We start from the raw sequence: 16445 nt of genomic DNA, 5'->3' as shown, positions 1-16445 counted from the left end.
GTCTGGCTTCTCTATGGAGAACGGATTAAAGGGAGTAAGAATGGGAACAGGGAGGTAGAGTCCAGATTGAGAGGCGAGTTCGGCATCCCTTAAGTATTCCATGAAATTATCCTATGCGTTGTTTTCAAGATTGATTCTTTGCACCGTTGCAGTTTTCCTATGGTTAGAGTAAACTGTGGAGTACTCCAGATTCAAATGGCTCTCTAGATTGAAGTCCAGTTTCTCCAATTTAGAGGTCCTATAACTTCAGGCAAGTCTCTTAACCCCTCTGTGTATCAGTTTCCTCTTAGAAAAACAATGGAGTAGTGGGGCACCTGGGTGCCTCAGTCAATTAAGCGTCTGACTTTTGATTTCAGCTTGGGTCATGATCTCAGGGTCATGGGATTGAGCCCCGTGTCAGGCTCTGCACTCAGCACAGAATCTCCTGGAGATTCTCTCCCTCTCCCGCTGCTCCTCACTCAGCTTGCACGCTCTCTCTGTAAATAAATAAAATATTTTTTTAAAAGGTAATTTTACCTATTCATAGAGTTGTCAGAAGTGACTAAGAAAATACACATAGAAATACTTAGTACATGACTATAGTAAGCACTCACTAAATATTAGACTATATTTCTATCTTATCATACTCGGCCACATTCAGATGGCAATACCTAGTAATGAGTTACAATTCACATTTTTAAGAAATAAAAAAAATTGTTCATGTGTTATTTTGATACTATTTTAGTATATCTTAATCCTGTTTATTTAATTATATAATAATATAATCACATTTATTATATTATGCATATTATTCCCAACTTCCACATCTGGTAGTATTTTTTTTATTTTTAAAGTGACTTCTGTTATTTGTCTTAAACTCCTGTAGCCTTCTAGAGAGATCGATTGAATATTAATCAGCTTTATTGTGAAGTTAATGTTTTCAGCCCTTAAAATGGGATGGAGGGTGGGCCACAGAAGCTGAGATTATATAGATGGGGTCAAGACTGAGTAGACTGCCTCCCCAGGGCAGTGACAACACATGTGCGCTGCTCAAATGCACCACTCCTCTGTTGGGTGCTCCTGCTTTGGACTTCGGGTCCATGTTGGATCTATGGCTAGAAAAGACCCTATCCATTTGGACCATGGGGTAATCTAGAAGCTTGTATTGAGTCTTTGGTTTCCCTATAAACACTGGTTTCCGTCACTCTGTCAGGCTGCAGCTGCATTTCAGACTCTTGAGATTGGTTATTTCCATCTCAAAACAGTCTTGAGAACAGTAGGAAAGTAGAGTAGGTCAGCACAGCATATGGTTGGATTTGCATGGACAGATGAACTTGAGAATAATAAGGGAAGTCTTTGAAACTGGTTTTTACTTGTAAATGTGGTATGCAAATATTTCATAGTTACGGCTGGGATTGAAGTCCATTTAGCAAATGGTGTTTTTCATGAGATAAGACATGAACCTGATTTTTAAAATCGCTGTCCTCCTCTTTCACTGAAGTTAGCTGGGCAAGGAACAGCCTCTCTCTGCTGCACGCATCCCCCAGCACAGGAGGCTTCAGAAGTCCCTTCCTGCACAAAACAGTCAACATTAAATACGTGTTCTGGGGTTCTTCTGGTTTCGCGTTCTCTGTTTCTTCTTATGTTTTTATTAAGGACACGAATAGTTAAAAATGCTTTTTGAATTTTTTACGTGGTATAACACACGGGAAACAATTACCCTCTCGGCTACAACAGGCAGTCCCTACGCCCAAGGTGGCAGGATTTAGTCTGCTAAACTGCTGGCCGGTCACATCTACCAGGTGTGGGATCTACCAGCTTGGAAGTTGGCTCCCACAATTTGTCTTTCCTAACTATTGTACTGGTTGCATGGATACTGTACTGAATTTTGTAGAAGTCAAATTATTTCTAAATACTATAGAAATGGTGATAGAGATTGGATAGTATTTGGAATCAGTAACTAAATTAATGTGCGTGTGTGATATGTGTATGATTTTGTAACTTTTACACGTAATGGGGCTAAAACACCTGATAGCCGATAGCCCTATGGTTTTTTCTGCTGCCTCTTCCAAAGACAGCATGGTCTGGCTACTTACGAGATTCATGTGAGCGTCCGTGTGGGCACAAAGGCTCAAACGTGAATTCCCAGCTCTGCCAACACACACGGAACTGACCGGTGGGGCTCCCCATCCATCCTGCAGGCTCTTAACGCACGTCTGGGAGAGGGGTCTCTGCTCCCCTTGCTCTGCTAGGAGCAGGTCTCCTCCCCCGGTAGTCAGATATCCCTTCATTTCACAGTCGGCACCCAACTGGATTATCTTAATGTTATTATTAATTTGTAAACTTACATTTTTTTCCCAGAAATGCCTATGTGTGGACATAACTCCCTTTCTATGTGTTTGTTTTTCTATCACAGACACGGGAGCAGAAAGACAGGCACTAAGAGAAAATGTGTATCCTAAATTGAGAGAATTCTGCAGAGAAAACTATGGATTAGAATTTCAGGTAATTGATATTAATTTCATTTTTAATTATGGCAGCTGAATAACGTTTGTGCTCGCTTATTGTCACAACTTCAGTGTTATAAAAACACATTTTAAGCTCTGAACATTTTTATTTCTTTAAGCATGGGTAAAAAGGAACACTGGGAAATGGAAATAAAATATTTAGTCATTTTTGAGGCTAACTGGGTGGCTCAGTCAGTTAAGCATCTGCCTTTGGCTCAGGTCATGACTCCAGACTCCTGAGATCAAGCCTGGCATTGGGCTCGCTGCTGAGTGGGGAGTCTGCTTCTCTCTGCCTTCCTGCACCCCTCCTTCTGCTCTCTCTCTCTCTCAAATAAATAAAATCTTAAAAAAAAAATTAGTCATTTTTGGTGCTATGCACTTTTATGCTGTGTCTTGGCCCCTGCCTGGTATTGGCTCATCTTCTCCTTCTAACCAGGTTTATTTGCTTCTCAGTGATCTCTTGTTTTCAGGAAGGTCAAGGTTGCTGAGCTCGTGCCCCTAGGCTGTGGTCTCTAGAAATGGTTTGCACCTAAAAATGGGACCAGCTTTCTCCCAGGTGTGTTCTTTTAGCAGCCTGGCCAGCCCTTCCCTTCTAACTTGCCTTTTACAAGTTCACATTGTAGAATGTCCCTTTTCCTATGTCAGGGATTTGCCATTTACTCCACCCCACCCCAAAAGATCAGCCTTTCAAGAGACGATAACTGTGCGTCATTGCTGAAGTTCATGAACATCCTGGCATTTGTAGACACCACTGATTTTGCCTCCTAATAGAAAAGTACTAGAAAACAGTCGGCATATCTTAAACATCCCCAGAGTTAAAAAGTTAATGGCTCCTGGAACAGGTAGTATTATTTAGTCAGAAGTTTTCAACCTCATTCACAATGGACATCTTAACTCTCCAGGGCTTTCTTAACTGTATGTTTCCATTGGTAAGTGAGGGATATGTAATCAGAGATTTATGGTGTAAGAGTGCAAAATGCATCTTTCTTAGCGGAAGAAAATTCCCCCCTTCATTTATTTCCTCCTGCATATTTTATCTTTGTATACTTCGTGATGCTTTCTTGTGCGATGCATAAATCGTTGGTCTCAAAATGGCTTCGATCTCCGTGCCTGCTGTCAGTCAGCAGATCATTATGCCACACATATTGAAAAGTTACTCCTAAGTCACCATTTGCTAGATAAATGGTGAACCTAAATTAAATTCCTAGTTGCAAATTCAGCACTGCCTTCTCTGAGGAACCTGGTTCTGCTGATAACAGGGTCTCAACTGTTACAAAAATTCTGATCTGTCAAGATTCCCGAAGACTTAGACACTCCTTGGAGACTCAATTACTATGGAGAAAGAGATGTGTCGAAGCATGTTAATCCCATCTTTGAGTTTGTTTGGTTATGCATCTTTTTTTTTTTTTTAGTAGAGGGAGGAATTGTTGAGCCACAGACCAGCCTGCATAAAACATGGTATTCAGATTAGCTGAGAGGAAAATAAAGAAAAAAATATATTTTCTAAATTATAAGTAGGCCCAGGAAAAGACCGTTAAAGCCAGAGGAAAGCTGTAGAACAAAGGTCCATGTATAAATTGACAGCAAGGATATTCTAGGCAGGTGCATTGAAGGAGTCATTGAAATACTGGGCAGCAGTGGAAACCGCATTGGGCAAAGAAAAGCTGGGACGGAACCCCCAGTTTTCCACGGTGACTCCCTCAGTCGCTGTCTGAAATGTGAGTGGTGACCGCGTCAGATCTAAGGTTGTGTTTGGAATAAAAATATGCAGGGTTGCGTTTGCTTCCCATCTTCTGAGCTTAACAGGAGCTCAAATATATGATACTTGAATCTTCTAAGAATATACTTTTTACTATAGTTTCTTCTAGTTGGTTGATTATAGATCTCCCTGAAGTTACATCTTGTAGTGAGACAGTTCTCCTTTCTCAACTGCAGCAAAACATGATGCTAGAAGCTTCATGAAAAAAAAAAAAAAAACACAGTTTACCTGTGTAGAACTCTGGATTCCATCTTTGGCTGTGCATTGAACCCAGAGAAATGAATTTCCTAGAGTTACCCAAACATACAGCAATCTCTCTTAAGCCTCCTTGCCTCTGTTCATGCCGCCCTCTCCACCAGCGATGCTCTGTAACCTGCTGCTTCCCCTGCCAGCCCCAAAGTCCTGCTCATTCTTCAGACCCTTCCTGTAGATCCTAAGTCAGGCCCCCTCTCCTCCTGGCCGCAGCCCTGTGGCTACAAGCTCTCCATGTGGTTCCTTGAACACTTCAAGCCCTTTCTCATTTAAGGGTTTGTCCCTGGCTGTGCTCTCTCTGTAGGAATGTTCACTCCATCATCTTCACAGGGGAGCTTTCTTACTGCTCTCCAGGTCTCCATGAAAATGTCACTTCCTAGAGATGCTTCCCTCGTGACCCAGTCTAAAGGAACCACCTAGGGGATTTCTTTCCCATCACCCACTTTTAGTTATCTGCATAGCATCTGTCAATATCGGATATGTTGCCTTTTTCATCTGTTGGCTTGCTACTGTCTCTGTCCCACTAGATTGTAAGTTTCACAGGAACAGGGACGTGTCTGCCTTCATGACAGCTACATTCCTAGACCTGGAATAGGGCCTGACACATGGCAAAACTCTACGGGAGTATGTCGAACAAGTGAATGCCTTTCTGAGCATATGAATGAATGAATGCTCAGCCCAAACATTACTTGCCTAAGAAAGCAGTCTCTGAGCCCCCAGTTCCTCCTAGGATATGCCATGTCCCCTCCATTTTGCTCCCCTATAATCCTAGGCATAACTCTCAGTCATGCATCCAGTTTGTTCAAGAAGTATTTGCTGACCATTGAGCACACGCCAGGCAACATCCCAAGTGCTGGGAATACAAAAGCGAACCAATCAGACCATCTTCTTGTGGAGCTTCCAATATTGTTTGGAGAGGCAGACAATAAACAATAAATCCCCAGGGGTGGTAGATGCATTTTATTGAGTAAATGCTTTTAGGAAAAGTAAGACAGGACAAGGGGGTTAGGGAATGCCAGGTAGTCAGAGAAGGACTCAGTGATAGGGCAGCCTTTGAACAGAGATCTGTAGGAAGTGATGGAGCAAATCACACAGATGCCTTGATAGAAATCCAGGCATAGGCAACCAGGAGAAGGGTCCGAGGTGGGAGCATGTTTAGAATATTCTAGGAACTGGTAAAGAAGCCAAGTGTGGGTGGAGTGGAGTAAGAGAAGTAATTGCAGGAGAGGACATCAAATTCAGATTACATGGGACCTTATGGGCCAAGATTAAGGAGTTAGAATTGGACTGAGTAAGAAGGGAAAGGGGGACATTATAGGACTTGAGTTCAAGAGAGTCACTCAGGCTCTGTGAAGAGACTGGAATGGGGGTGGGGGGCAGGCTGTTCTCTAGCGTTTCCTTAATTTTTCCATTTAAACAAGGATATTTAATGAAAAAGCTAATCAGACCCTCTGATTATGAACTCCGGGTGATTCTATGTGTGATACACACGGATCGGTGGTTGCTCAGAGATGGAAACAACTGAATGGAAGGAACGTCAAGCTCACTCAGAGCAGAGAACACACATGGCTTCAGAAAAAGACAAAGTTTTAAGTAATACGGTATTTGACTTGCCAGTGTTCAGTTAATGCCCTTGGTTCCAGAGAAGATGACAGAAAGGGAGAAAGAGGGGAATCAAATGGGGAAAATACAGACAGATTGGGGCAAAAAGCAGGCGGTGCAGGCCACAGTGAATAAAGGACTTGTAATGCCATCCGCGGTGCCATCCGCTCCCGCTCTCTGAGGTTTCTGCTTCATTCCCGACGCCGGGGCTCTGGTCTAACCCTCGTTGCTTCAAAGACTGGATTAATGAAAAGCATCCTCACTCAGCTCGTTCCCCACTTCCTGCCAACGGGTTACAAGTTGTTGAGGAAGAGACTAGTTCTCACTTACTTGTAAGTCCCCAGGGCCTGAAAGTGTTTAACATTTAGTGGGGTTTAGTAAAAGCGTGTTAAGCAGAACTGCCTACACCATCGCCCTGCCTGAGTTTTTCTCTGCATCACCACCAGACCAATCTTGAAATAAAGGTCATGTTGTCAGTTCCTTTGCTTAAAAGCTCTTAATAGCTCCCTGCTGCCTACAGGGGTCCCTCTGTCTCTCCAAGTTCATCGCCCATTCTCTCCAACACTAACATGAGCTCCGAGCCTGTCCTCTCAAAGCACATCCTGTGAATTGCTCATTCTTGACTTATCAGAAATACCCTTTCTCAGAGCACCTGGCTGGCTTGGTCAGTTAAGCATCTGCCTTTGGTTCAGATCATGATCTCAGGGTCCTGGGACCGAGCCCCGTGTCGGGCTTCCTGTTCAGTAGGAAGTCTGTTTCTCCTTCTCTCTCTGCCCCTCTCCCCACTCATGTGCATGCATACATGTGCTCGCTCTCTCTCAAATAAATAAAATCTTAAAAAAAAAATAATCCTTTTCTTCCCCACCCCTCCCCCAACCTCAAAATCCAGCTCAAGGCCTAGCTTTCTCAAAAAGTCTTTTCCAATTTCCAGATATCCCCCACTTCTATTCTGTGAACTCTTATAAATCCACCTCACCCAGCCCCCACTGGTAATCTGACTCAAGAGTAAACCCAGTTAGGGCAGGAACCTCTAAAGGGGCCGCTTGACTCATCTGGGCACTTAGGACACATCCGTTCCGACAGTGATTTTCGTTTGAGTCCAGCCATTCAACTCTGTGTCATTCCCTAAGAATACGCTCGGATAGCCGGCATCTCTAGTGGCATGTATTTATCTCATTTCATCTTCGTCACCAGCGTTCATAAACCTGTTGCTTGTCCTTCACCTTTAACATCCAGTCACCCCATCCTCAGACCCCCAGTGAGAGTGCTGTCTCGTCCCTGAGCTGGTGCCTGTGAGCGATCCCCATGTCCGCATCTCTGCCTCTCTCCTCCAGATTACGGGACGAGAATTCTCTGGTTTTGGAATATTAACATATCTGAAATGGAAACCATCCTTCTCCCTTTTTCCAATTTGTCAATTGTTACCATTTTCCCATCTTCCAGACTTCACAGTCTTGGCTTCTAGTGCATTCTTCAGCCTTTACAATCTACAAACTACCCGTTCCTGTTGATTTCACCTGCCACGGTGTTTCTTAGAAGTTCACCTTTTCTTCCCATTTCACAAGGCTCTGTCTTTACTCAGCCTTCCGTTTCTTAATAGCTGAATGACTAAGGCAACCTTTTCCTGATCTTTCCCTATCCTGGGTGTTTTGTCTTCTGCGCCAGACTATACAGATGCTCAGATCCTCTTCCTTAAGCAGTATTTACCAGATTTAATTCATTCTTAGATGTATTCTTTTTCACATTTTTCCTTGTCAGAAATAGAATTCATCTTACAAATAAATGGTGTGTCGTGGTGTAATTGACAGTGTGTTTCTTTTTTTAGTGGAACATACAGTATTGGAAGAGCCTGCAACTGATGTTTGCACTTCAGTCAAATACAGCACATTATGCCTTTTATGGGAGTTAGTGGAAACAGTGTGTGTTTTTCTGTTAGACTGGGATTCAAATGCTAGGGTTGCAAATTACCGGTTCTGTGACTCTGGGCAAATTGCTTGATTTCTTTGACACAGTTGACCCTTCTGTAAAATGAATGGGATACTATTTATCTTCCAGGATCATTACTAGAGGTCATGAGGTCACAGAAAGCGCCTGGCCCATGGAAGACACTCAGCCACTGTTAATTTGTCACCGCCTCTCACCTTTTTAAGTCTTTTCTCCTGATGAAGAACCTAGTGTAATGAAGTTATTTATGTGCATTTTTCTTTTGCCTTTCTGAGTCCAGCAGAAGACCTCTGACCAAAAGCATCTATCCGTCTGAGGGGTGCTTAGCATCTGGTGCAGAAGGAATATAAATGGGGAGAATATTTAGGAACTATTAGGTCACATACAAGAAAGACAAAAACTTAAAGGTCAGGCTGTTGGCTTGAGAGAAGATTCCGCTAAATTCTTTTAATCATTTCCTTAGCACATCAACCAGTGCTGTAGGGCTCTGAGCCTGGAGGACGATAATACAGAGAAAAGGGCCCCGTTTGTCCGTAAGGCAGAGCCAGAACCTAGCCCGTGTAGTCTCTGGGAGGATGGTAGAAGGAGAGAGAAAGGCACAGTCAGTGGGTACACTTTTCCTTTCCTTACTCTGAGTTCTGCTTCAGAAAAGGGGCTGTGGGTTAAATGAGTGAAAAGAACTGGGTGGATAGGTAGCACTAAGGGCATGTTGCCTCTGTTGTCTACTTAGGACTCCAGGAAGAGGTGGCCATATAATCATCACCCCCCAACACACCCCACCCCTGCCAGCAGACCTGGGCATGGCCGCAGCATGGCCATGGCAGCAAGCAACCATGAAGTTTAACTTTCCCAAGCTCCCTCAATTATCGTGTGTCACATATGCTGAGTTAAGAGCCAGCGCTAGTCTCCATGACCAGGAGAGGTGGCTGCAGGAAAAGGCCTGTGGTGAATAAACTGGATGGAACCGGGGCCCGAGGCCTGGGGCGGCTCGTCCGAAGCAGGGACAGTTGGCCTGGCTTAGCTGCAGAGCAACCCAGGCTCTGACCAAGCTGAGAGGGAAAGACCAGTCCACGGGCGACAACTGCCCCAAGCTCAGCCATGATGCCAGCGACCAGGCAGACAGGGGGCATCACCTAGGGACTGTGCCCAAGAGCTCCATTTTTCCCCCTCAGGACCTGAGGATATCTGGAGACCGTCTTAGGGAACAGAAGCGGGGGAACAGGGAAGCCAAGTCTTTTGAGAGACTCAGCATTTTGATCGAGGGGAGAATGAGCACTTAATATATTGAGTCCTTGAAAGTATCCGTACAGACTAAGGTTTAGACGGGTTAGAACTGAACGTTCACTTTGTCCTGCGAGCCAGAGGGTGGAGACTTGGACAGGAGGCACAAAATTTTGTTTTAGACAAACGTAAGCCACGTTCTCTCCGCGCATCCAAGTTGCAGGTTAAGTGAAATTCCCTGAGTCTCTCTGAGCCTCACCCTGGGAATGGTTACTAAATTCAGCAGTGGCTCGGTGTCACACCGAAGGTCCATCCGCCGTTGCCTCCGCCGACTGACTGCCCTTCCGCCACAGCCCTCTGACTCTGTCGAGCCCCATCTCCCTCTCTGTTCTCTTTTCCTTCCCACCGCCTGTGTGCTCACAAGTCTCGGAACGCATGTTGCCTCCTGCGTTGCCAGAACACATCATCGGCCTTATAACTGACAGGCCATGTGACGCCCTTGGTCTGTTCTCCACATTGTCAACTCGTCGCCCTTTTCCATTCCCTGTTAATCAAATGCGTGCTTCTTTCTAAAGCGAGCTGCGTGTCCTCTCGTTGAATCAAACCTTGTTTCGCTCAGGCCAGCACTTCCATTTGTCTCGCTCACTTCACATTTCAGTTCCGTCCATCAGCGCCCGGGCAGGTCTTACCGAGTCGATATTCTGTGGCAGTGCTGTAAGTGTGTGACATCACCCTTCTCCCATCCAGGAGCCAGTTGGTGGAAAGGGGGAAGGAAGATTGATAGAGATGAGAAAGGGAAGGAAAGCAGGATGTCCTCATTGACCTTCGTTGCTCCAGTGTAATTGTAAGTGTTGGCCCGCCCTGTCTGCAGCAATGGAGGGCTCTCCTGGAATTCTCACACCTGACTTCCCAAGACAGCGTTATTGTTCCGCCTTTACTTGTGTGCCCAGACAATCTGCTGCCTAATATTTCTCCTAAATATAGAGCACTGGCACTGTGGGGAGCTCCAGAATTCACTGGAGGAGCTCTACTTTGCTGAACATTTCATTCTGCTAAATTGTGGCTGGCTGATTACCCCAATGCTGGAAATCACCCAAGATTAGTCCTTCAGTAAGCAGAATGCGAGATCCTTATTTGCAGGTGACATTTAAGTGTCCCAATTGGGTACAATCAGCGTGAAACCTTTCTCAGATTCTTAACACAAGGTAGCTCTTTCTTCCCATCCTCTTTTTTTTTTTTATTTCTCGTAGCTGGGAGAGGAGACCTTTAACAAGACTGCACAGTAAAAAGAGCACTCATTTAAGAGATCTGCTTTGTCAATAATTAGTTATGATCCACTGAAAAAGTAACTTCAGCTCGGTTTTCTTACCTGTAGAACAAAGTGCTTCTTATGCTTGATCTTTGCTTTCTTTGGCTTCCACGATTACGATGTCGCAACTTCGTCATCTCCGTTTGGACAGGCTGTCACGTTTCTGTCTTTCGGGGCTGTTCTATGTAGAAGTCCCTTCTCCGAAGAAGTCTCCTACACATTAACCTTCAAGTCCAAATTTCCTTACTGATGTCTACCCCCAAGTCCTCGGGGCCAGATTTAGGTCACTGGTCCCACGGGCCTCATTTATAGGTCCACATCTACTGAGCCTCTGCTCTGCACTAGGCAGAGTTTGGGCGCTCTGGATCCCCCAGTACTGAAACCAGCCTAGTCCCTGCCTTCCTGGAGTCATGAACAGTGGTGACCAGAGTGCTGCTGGCTGCAAAGGAAATACGGGGTGCTCTGGGCACGCACGATGGGAGGCTTCATCAAACCTCGAGGCATCAGGCCAGCTGCTGAGGAACTGATGTCTTAGCTGAATCCTGAAGAATGGGTAGATGGAGATGCCCACGTGGAAAAGAAAATTTCAAGCAGAAGGAACCTCTTTTCCTAGGCAAATTTGGGAAAGAACTTAAACATTATGTTGTACTCACGGCCTGTCACTTACTCTCAGTGCTGTGTGTACATTAACTTGTTTAATCGTTGCCATGGGCCTCCTCGGTAAATTCCATCTCCTCCCCTTTATTGCATGAGGACACCTAGAAATAGAGAAGTAAATCACTGCTAGAGATCTCACAGCTAGAAGTGGCTGGGGCAGGGTTTGAACCAAGGTGGTGTGGCCCCAGTGTCCAAGCTCTCAGTCACTGCACCAAAAAGCCTCTTACATGTTTACGTTCACGAAAAAGGTATATGAAGTTACAGGTGTGTAAGTGCAAGTGTCTGTATAAATATACGTGCGTATATGAAAGTGTGGACATCTCAGTGTATATTTATACACTCGTACAAACACACGTGAGGAGGGTATACGTAGCTAGAGCATGAACAGTGAGGGAGAACATGATATGAAATGGGGATGGGGAATTAGGTAATGGGGATCACGGAGGATCTCATAAAGCAGATCACAGATTCTAGATCCTATCTTCAGGCTGCTAGGATGCGTGGGAAGCACCATCAAGTTAATAGCCCGGGTTCAGATCCCACCTCTACTCCTTGCTACCTCTGGGACTTGGGACAAGTGACTTTTTCATTTACAAAATAGAGATAATATTCCTGATAAATAAGTTACTTTATGTAGCGTCTGGGAGAGTAAGAGGAAATCTTAGCTCTGGGGATCGGATCTGCATTTTGAAAAGTTCGCTTGCCTCAGTGCTGTGACTGGAGTGGGAGCAAGGAGAGCGGCAAGAAGGTAGTGCAGGGCGTCACAGCAGGAAGACGGGCACAGGTGCACCCAGAGGGGCGCTCCGAACCCGCAGTTGCCGAATGCCAGCGACGGGAACAGCGCCAGCTTTGGGGTTTTCTCTCAGGCACAGACGTGGTGGTGGGTGCGCTGGCACTGACGGAAACCGGTCCCCGGCTACAGCCTGGCTGCCGTTGCCTTATGGAGTGACCTCCTCCAGCTCATACTCAACACGGGTGCGCGCTCCGTGGCTTCTGGCTCGCGGCTCTTTCTCTGCCCCCAGCAACTCCTCACACCCTCTCTCTGTCTGCACGTTCATTAGGCCTAGAAAGTCAGAGGTCCCGCCTGAGTCCGTGATTTAGTTTTCTTTACTATCACATCATAATGGTGAGGGCTGTCCAGAGGCCAAGTCTCCCAAGACACAGGGCCTCAGGTGCGAGCTGTTAGTCATCCTCATGAGGCTTTGGGTGAAGCATCGTCCTACATCACACTGTTGGACCCTCTTTCTGGTGATTGTGTATGACCACGCAGACCAGCCCGTCCTCCCTGGGCTGGATTTACCACCTGACTTTCCCAGAAGAGCCCCGTCTTAGTCATGTTTCTGTAAATCTTAGCCCCGTATCGCATGACCAAGGGAATAATTGCAAGGTGACCTAAAGTCAGTATTTGCTCTATGGTTCTAGTAAAAGTGTGGCCGTGGACGATGTGGAGCTGAAGAGGTTTTTTTGTTTTGTTTTGTTTTCTTGTATCCTGTGCATCTCGGGGAAGTCCTTCTAACCAGAGGGAGAATTACCACACCATAGCATATGAAGGTAGTGAAGGGTGTCACAGCATATCATACCTCACCACTGGTAAACAGTATCTGGCGAACCTAGTCTGAAGTTAGACTCCTCCCTGTTTACCTCCTCCTGTAAGATGAACATTCTAGTAACAGGAGGAACATTCTAGTAACAGGACACAAATCAAAATCAAATGAGTGCTGTATTGACCTTGAAAGTTATGTCCACAGCACAGTAATGTTGCCCTCGTTCAAAACTTTCTGACCTGTTGTGTGTTCTTTTGACTATTTTTAGTGGTGGCAGACGTGCATCCCTTTAAGTCCTGAGATCAAGTCCCACATCGGGCTCCCTGCTCAGTGGGGAGCCTGCTTCTCCCTCTGTCTGCCACTTCCCTTGCTTGTGCTCATTCTTTCTCTCTCTCTGTCTTTCTGGCAAATAAATAACTAAAATCTTAAATAAATAAATATATAAATAAATAAATCAAAAAAAAAAAAAAGAAAAAGAATAGGTTTGATTTTTTTGAAAGTGTGAAAGGTCTTTTCAAAGCCACATCTTATCATGGAAAGGCCAATAGGCTGGGAAAATACCATTTTTAATAAAAACAAATCTAACAATACAGTGACGAGAGGTTTGTTTGTTTGGTTTTTTCCAATACAAAATGGGTTAATTCCTACAGAGGAAATTGTGGGCCAGTGGCAGAATCCTTGGAACGGATGAGTAGCTTCCATTGGAAGAACTTTGAGGAACAGCCTTCATTTCAGTACTGCATTTATTCAAAAACAAAATCACCTCTGTAGTTACATTTCTGTTTTGCATTCAGGTAGCATCGTCTTATAGGAAAATTGAGAAGGAAAATATTTTGGAAAATATTTAAATCCAAGGCTCCTTCTGAAGAAATGATAGTGTGAAGCCATTATGAATTCAAATTTGACCTTTTTGGGGGGTAAATCCTGCAGTCATTATTTGTCTCTTACAGGTCGCTTTATGGTTTGGTCGGTAATCTGGGTATTTAAATGGCTGAGGCAAGTGGCAACATTTGTTAGGGCTTTTATTTGCTGGCTTTTTGTTTTCAGACCACTTCGAGACATGATAATCATGATAAATTAGCCTCCCTAAGAATATTTTAAAGCAAGTTTGACGGTTTTAAGTAAAAAAAGATAAAATCAAATTACTTTCCTGAGTGTTTATACTTAATGATGAAATAAGTAAAGGCACATAAAATGTGCTGTCAACAAGTTAGTATTCCAATAAACAGTAAATTAGATTCAGTGTCTGCAGTGCCTGGACATTAGGCTAAAAGCTAAACTGAATTTTTGTAAGCGTGTAATAAATCTTGTCTTGTTGCGCACTTTGGATTCCAGCCGCTTTTTGCCCGTTATTGATCATGCAGACGTACGGCAGGTCTGCTCGCCCAAAACGGTGTTTTGTGTCGCATAAGTTAGATGTTTCATTTATTCATTTCCTCTCTGCCTTCATGGTTGCTTGATTTTATCCTTTTTCATCATTTTCTGCCCCTAAAGACGTTTGAGAAAGAATAAGGGAGAAAAGCTGGAAGCAGGAGGACATTTAAAGTGACCAAAGTAAGGCGACATGGAATTAGAAAGGACTGGACGAGGGCCGGAGTGGCCAAATTTGACGGAAGTAACAGGTGCAAAAACTATTGCAAAAGACCTCCACTGGCGGCAAAAATAATCCCATGACCCTTAGGCTTCTATTTTAAAATATTGTTTTGATTTTTACCCTGGTCATTTGTTCGCATACATTTCGTTAGATCTTACTGTTCACTCTTAATATACTAGGTGCTCCAGTTAAACATCTGTTCTTGCACTCAGTTCTACTGTGAGGAGGGGACGTAAGACCTGTAGAAAATCAGAAGACTAAGTACATGTGCAAAGTGTCACTGAGATGTAATTCACCTACCACAAAATTCTCACACTTAAAGTGTACGCTTCAGTATGTGTTAGTATGGTCACAGTTGTATAAGCGTTATGACTTTATAACATTGACATGACCTCAAAAAGAAATCCTCTGCTCTTTGGCTGTCACTCTAAAGCTGGCCTGTTCCCCTCCCTCCCTGCTCTAGCCAACCGCTAATCTATTTTTTGTCTCTGTAGATTTGCATGTTCTAGACATTTCATATACATGGAATCATGTATCACATCATGAATCACGAGGGATTCCTTTGTGACTGGCTTCCTTTACTAAGAATAACGTTTTCAGGTCTCATCCGTATCGTAGCATCAGTATTTGACGACTTTTTATTGCTGAATAGTATTTTATTTATGGATAAACTACATTATTTTTATCCTTTAATCACTTGATGGACATTTGGACTGTTTCCACTTTTTTAGCGATTATGAATAATGTTGCTATGAACATGTGCAAGTTTTTGTGTAGACCTGTGTTTTCATTTATCTCGAACTGCAAGATCATGTAGTAACTGTTTATTCGAAGAACTGCCAGGCTGTTTTCCAAAATGGCCCACCATTTTATATTCCCACCAGCAATGGAGGACATTGCTCCACATTTTCATTAACGCTTGTTATCAGTCTTGTTTGTGACAGGCATCCTAGTGGGTGTGAAGTGTTATCTCATTGTGGTTGATTTGCATTTCCCTAATGACTAATGACACGGAACACCTTTTCCTGTGTTTATTGGCAATCCGTATATGTTCTGTGAAGAAATGTCTACTCAAATCTTTTGTCCATTTTCAATCTTATTATTGAGTTGTAGGAGTTCCTTATATATTCTGGATGCAATTCTATTATCAAATCGGGTCCTCTTTTACTTTCCGGGTAGTGTCTTTTGAAGCACAAAACTTTAATTTTGAGGAAGTCCAATTTATCTCTTTTTATCCTTGGTTACTTATACTTTGCTCTTCTATCTAAGAAACCATTGCCAAATCCAGGTTCACAAAAATTTGTCCCTTTGTTTTCTATAAAATGAGTTTTATAGTTTTAACTCTTAAATTTATGTCTGTGATCTATTTCAAGTTCGTTTTTGTATATGGTGTGAGATAGGGTGTCAAACTTCATTCTTTTGCATGAGGCTATCCGGTTGTCCCAGTACCATTTGTTGAAAAGACGAGTCATTTCTCATTGAATTGCTTTCGCACCCATGTTGAAATCTGTTGACCATAAGTGTGAGGATTTACCGCTGGATTTTCAATTTTATTCCATTGAATAGCCTTATGCCAGTACCACACTCTCTTATTGTACCTTTGTAGTGAGTTTGAATCTGGAAGTGTGAGTCCTCCAACTTTGTTCTTCTTTTACAAGACTGTTTTAACTATCCTGGGTCTCTTGGATTCCCATATGAATTTTAGGATCAGCTTGTCAGTTTCTGTGAGTAAGCCAGTTGGAAGTTTTATAGTGATTGCCCTAAATCTAAAGATTAATGTGGGAAGTATTGCCATCATAAGTCTCCCAATTCATTTATTTGGGATGTCCTCCAGTTTACTCGGATCATCTTTAGTTTCTTTCAATAGTGTTTTGTAATTTCAAGAGTATTATAAATTTTACATTTCTTTTGTTAAATCTGTTCCTAAGCTTTTTATTCTTTCTGATGGTCTTTTAAATGGAATTGTTTGCTCATTGCTAGTGTGCAGAAATACATTTGGTTTTTGTATATTGATCTTGTATCCTACAGCCTTGTTCAACTTGTTAGTTCCAACATTTTTTTAAAAGATTTTATTTAT

At 43.5% G+C, this 16445-nt stretch overlaps 1 protein-coding gene across 1 annotated transcript in view; it reads left to right on the top strand.

The window, feature by feature from the left end:
* Positions 1-16445, top strand: part of NWD2 (NACHT and WD repeat domain containing 2) — a 173834-nt gene that overhangs the window by 63538 nt on the left and 93851 nt on the right. Inside the window, exon 2 of the mRNA XM_045770554.2 lies at positions 2396-2484. Coding sequence (XP_045626510.1) covers positions 2396-2484 — 89 coding nt within the window. The remainder of the gene's footprint in view (positions 1-2395; positions 2485-16445) is intronic.

Source organism: Ursus americanus, chromosome 8 (genome assembly GCF_024610735.1).
Source record: "Ursus americanus isolate L20-20 chromosome 8, mUrsAme1.1.p, whole genome shotgun sequence".
NCBI lineage: Eukaryota > Metazoa > Chordata > Mammalia > Carnivora > Ursidae > Ursus > Ursus americanus.
This window is presented reverse-complemented; position numbering and strand designations above follow the sequence as displayed.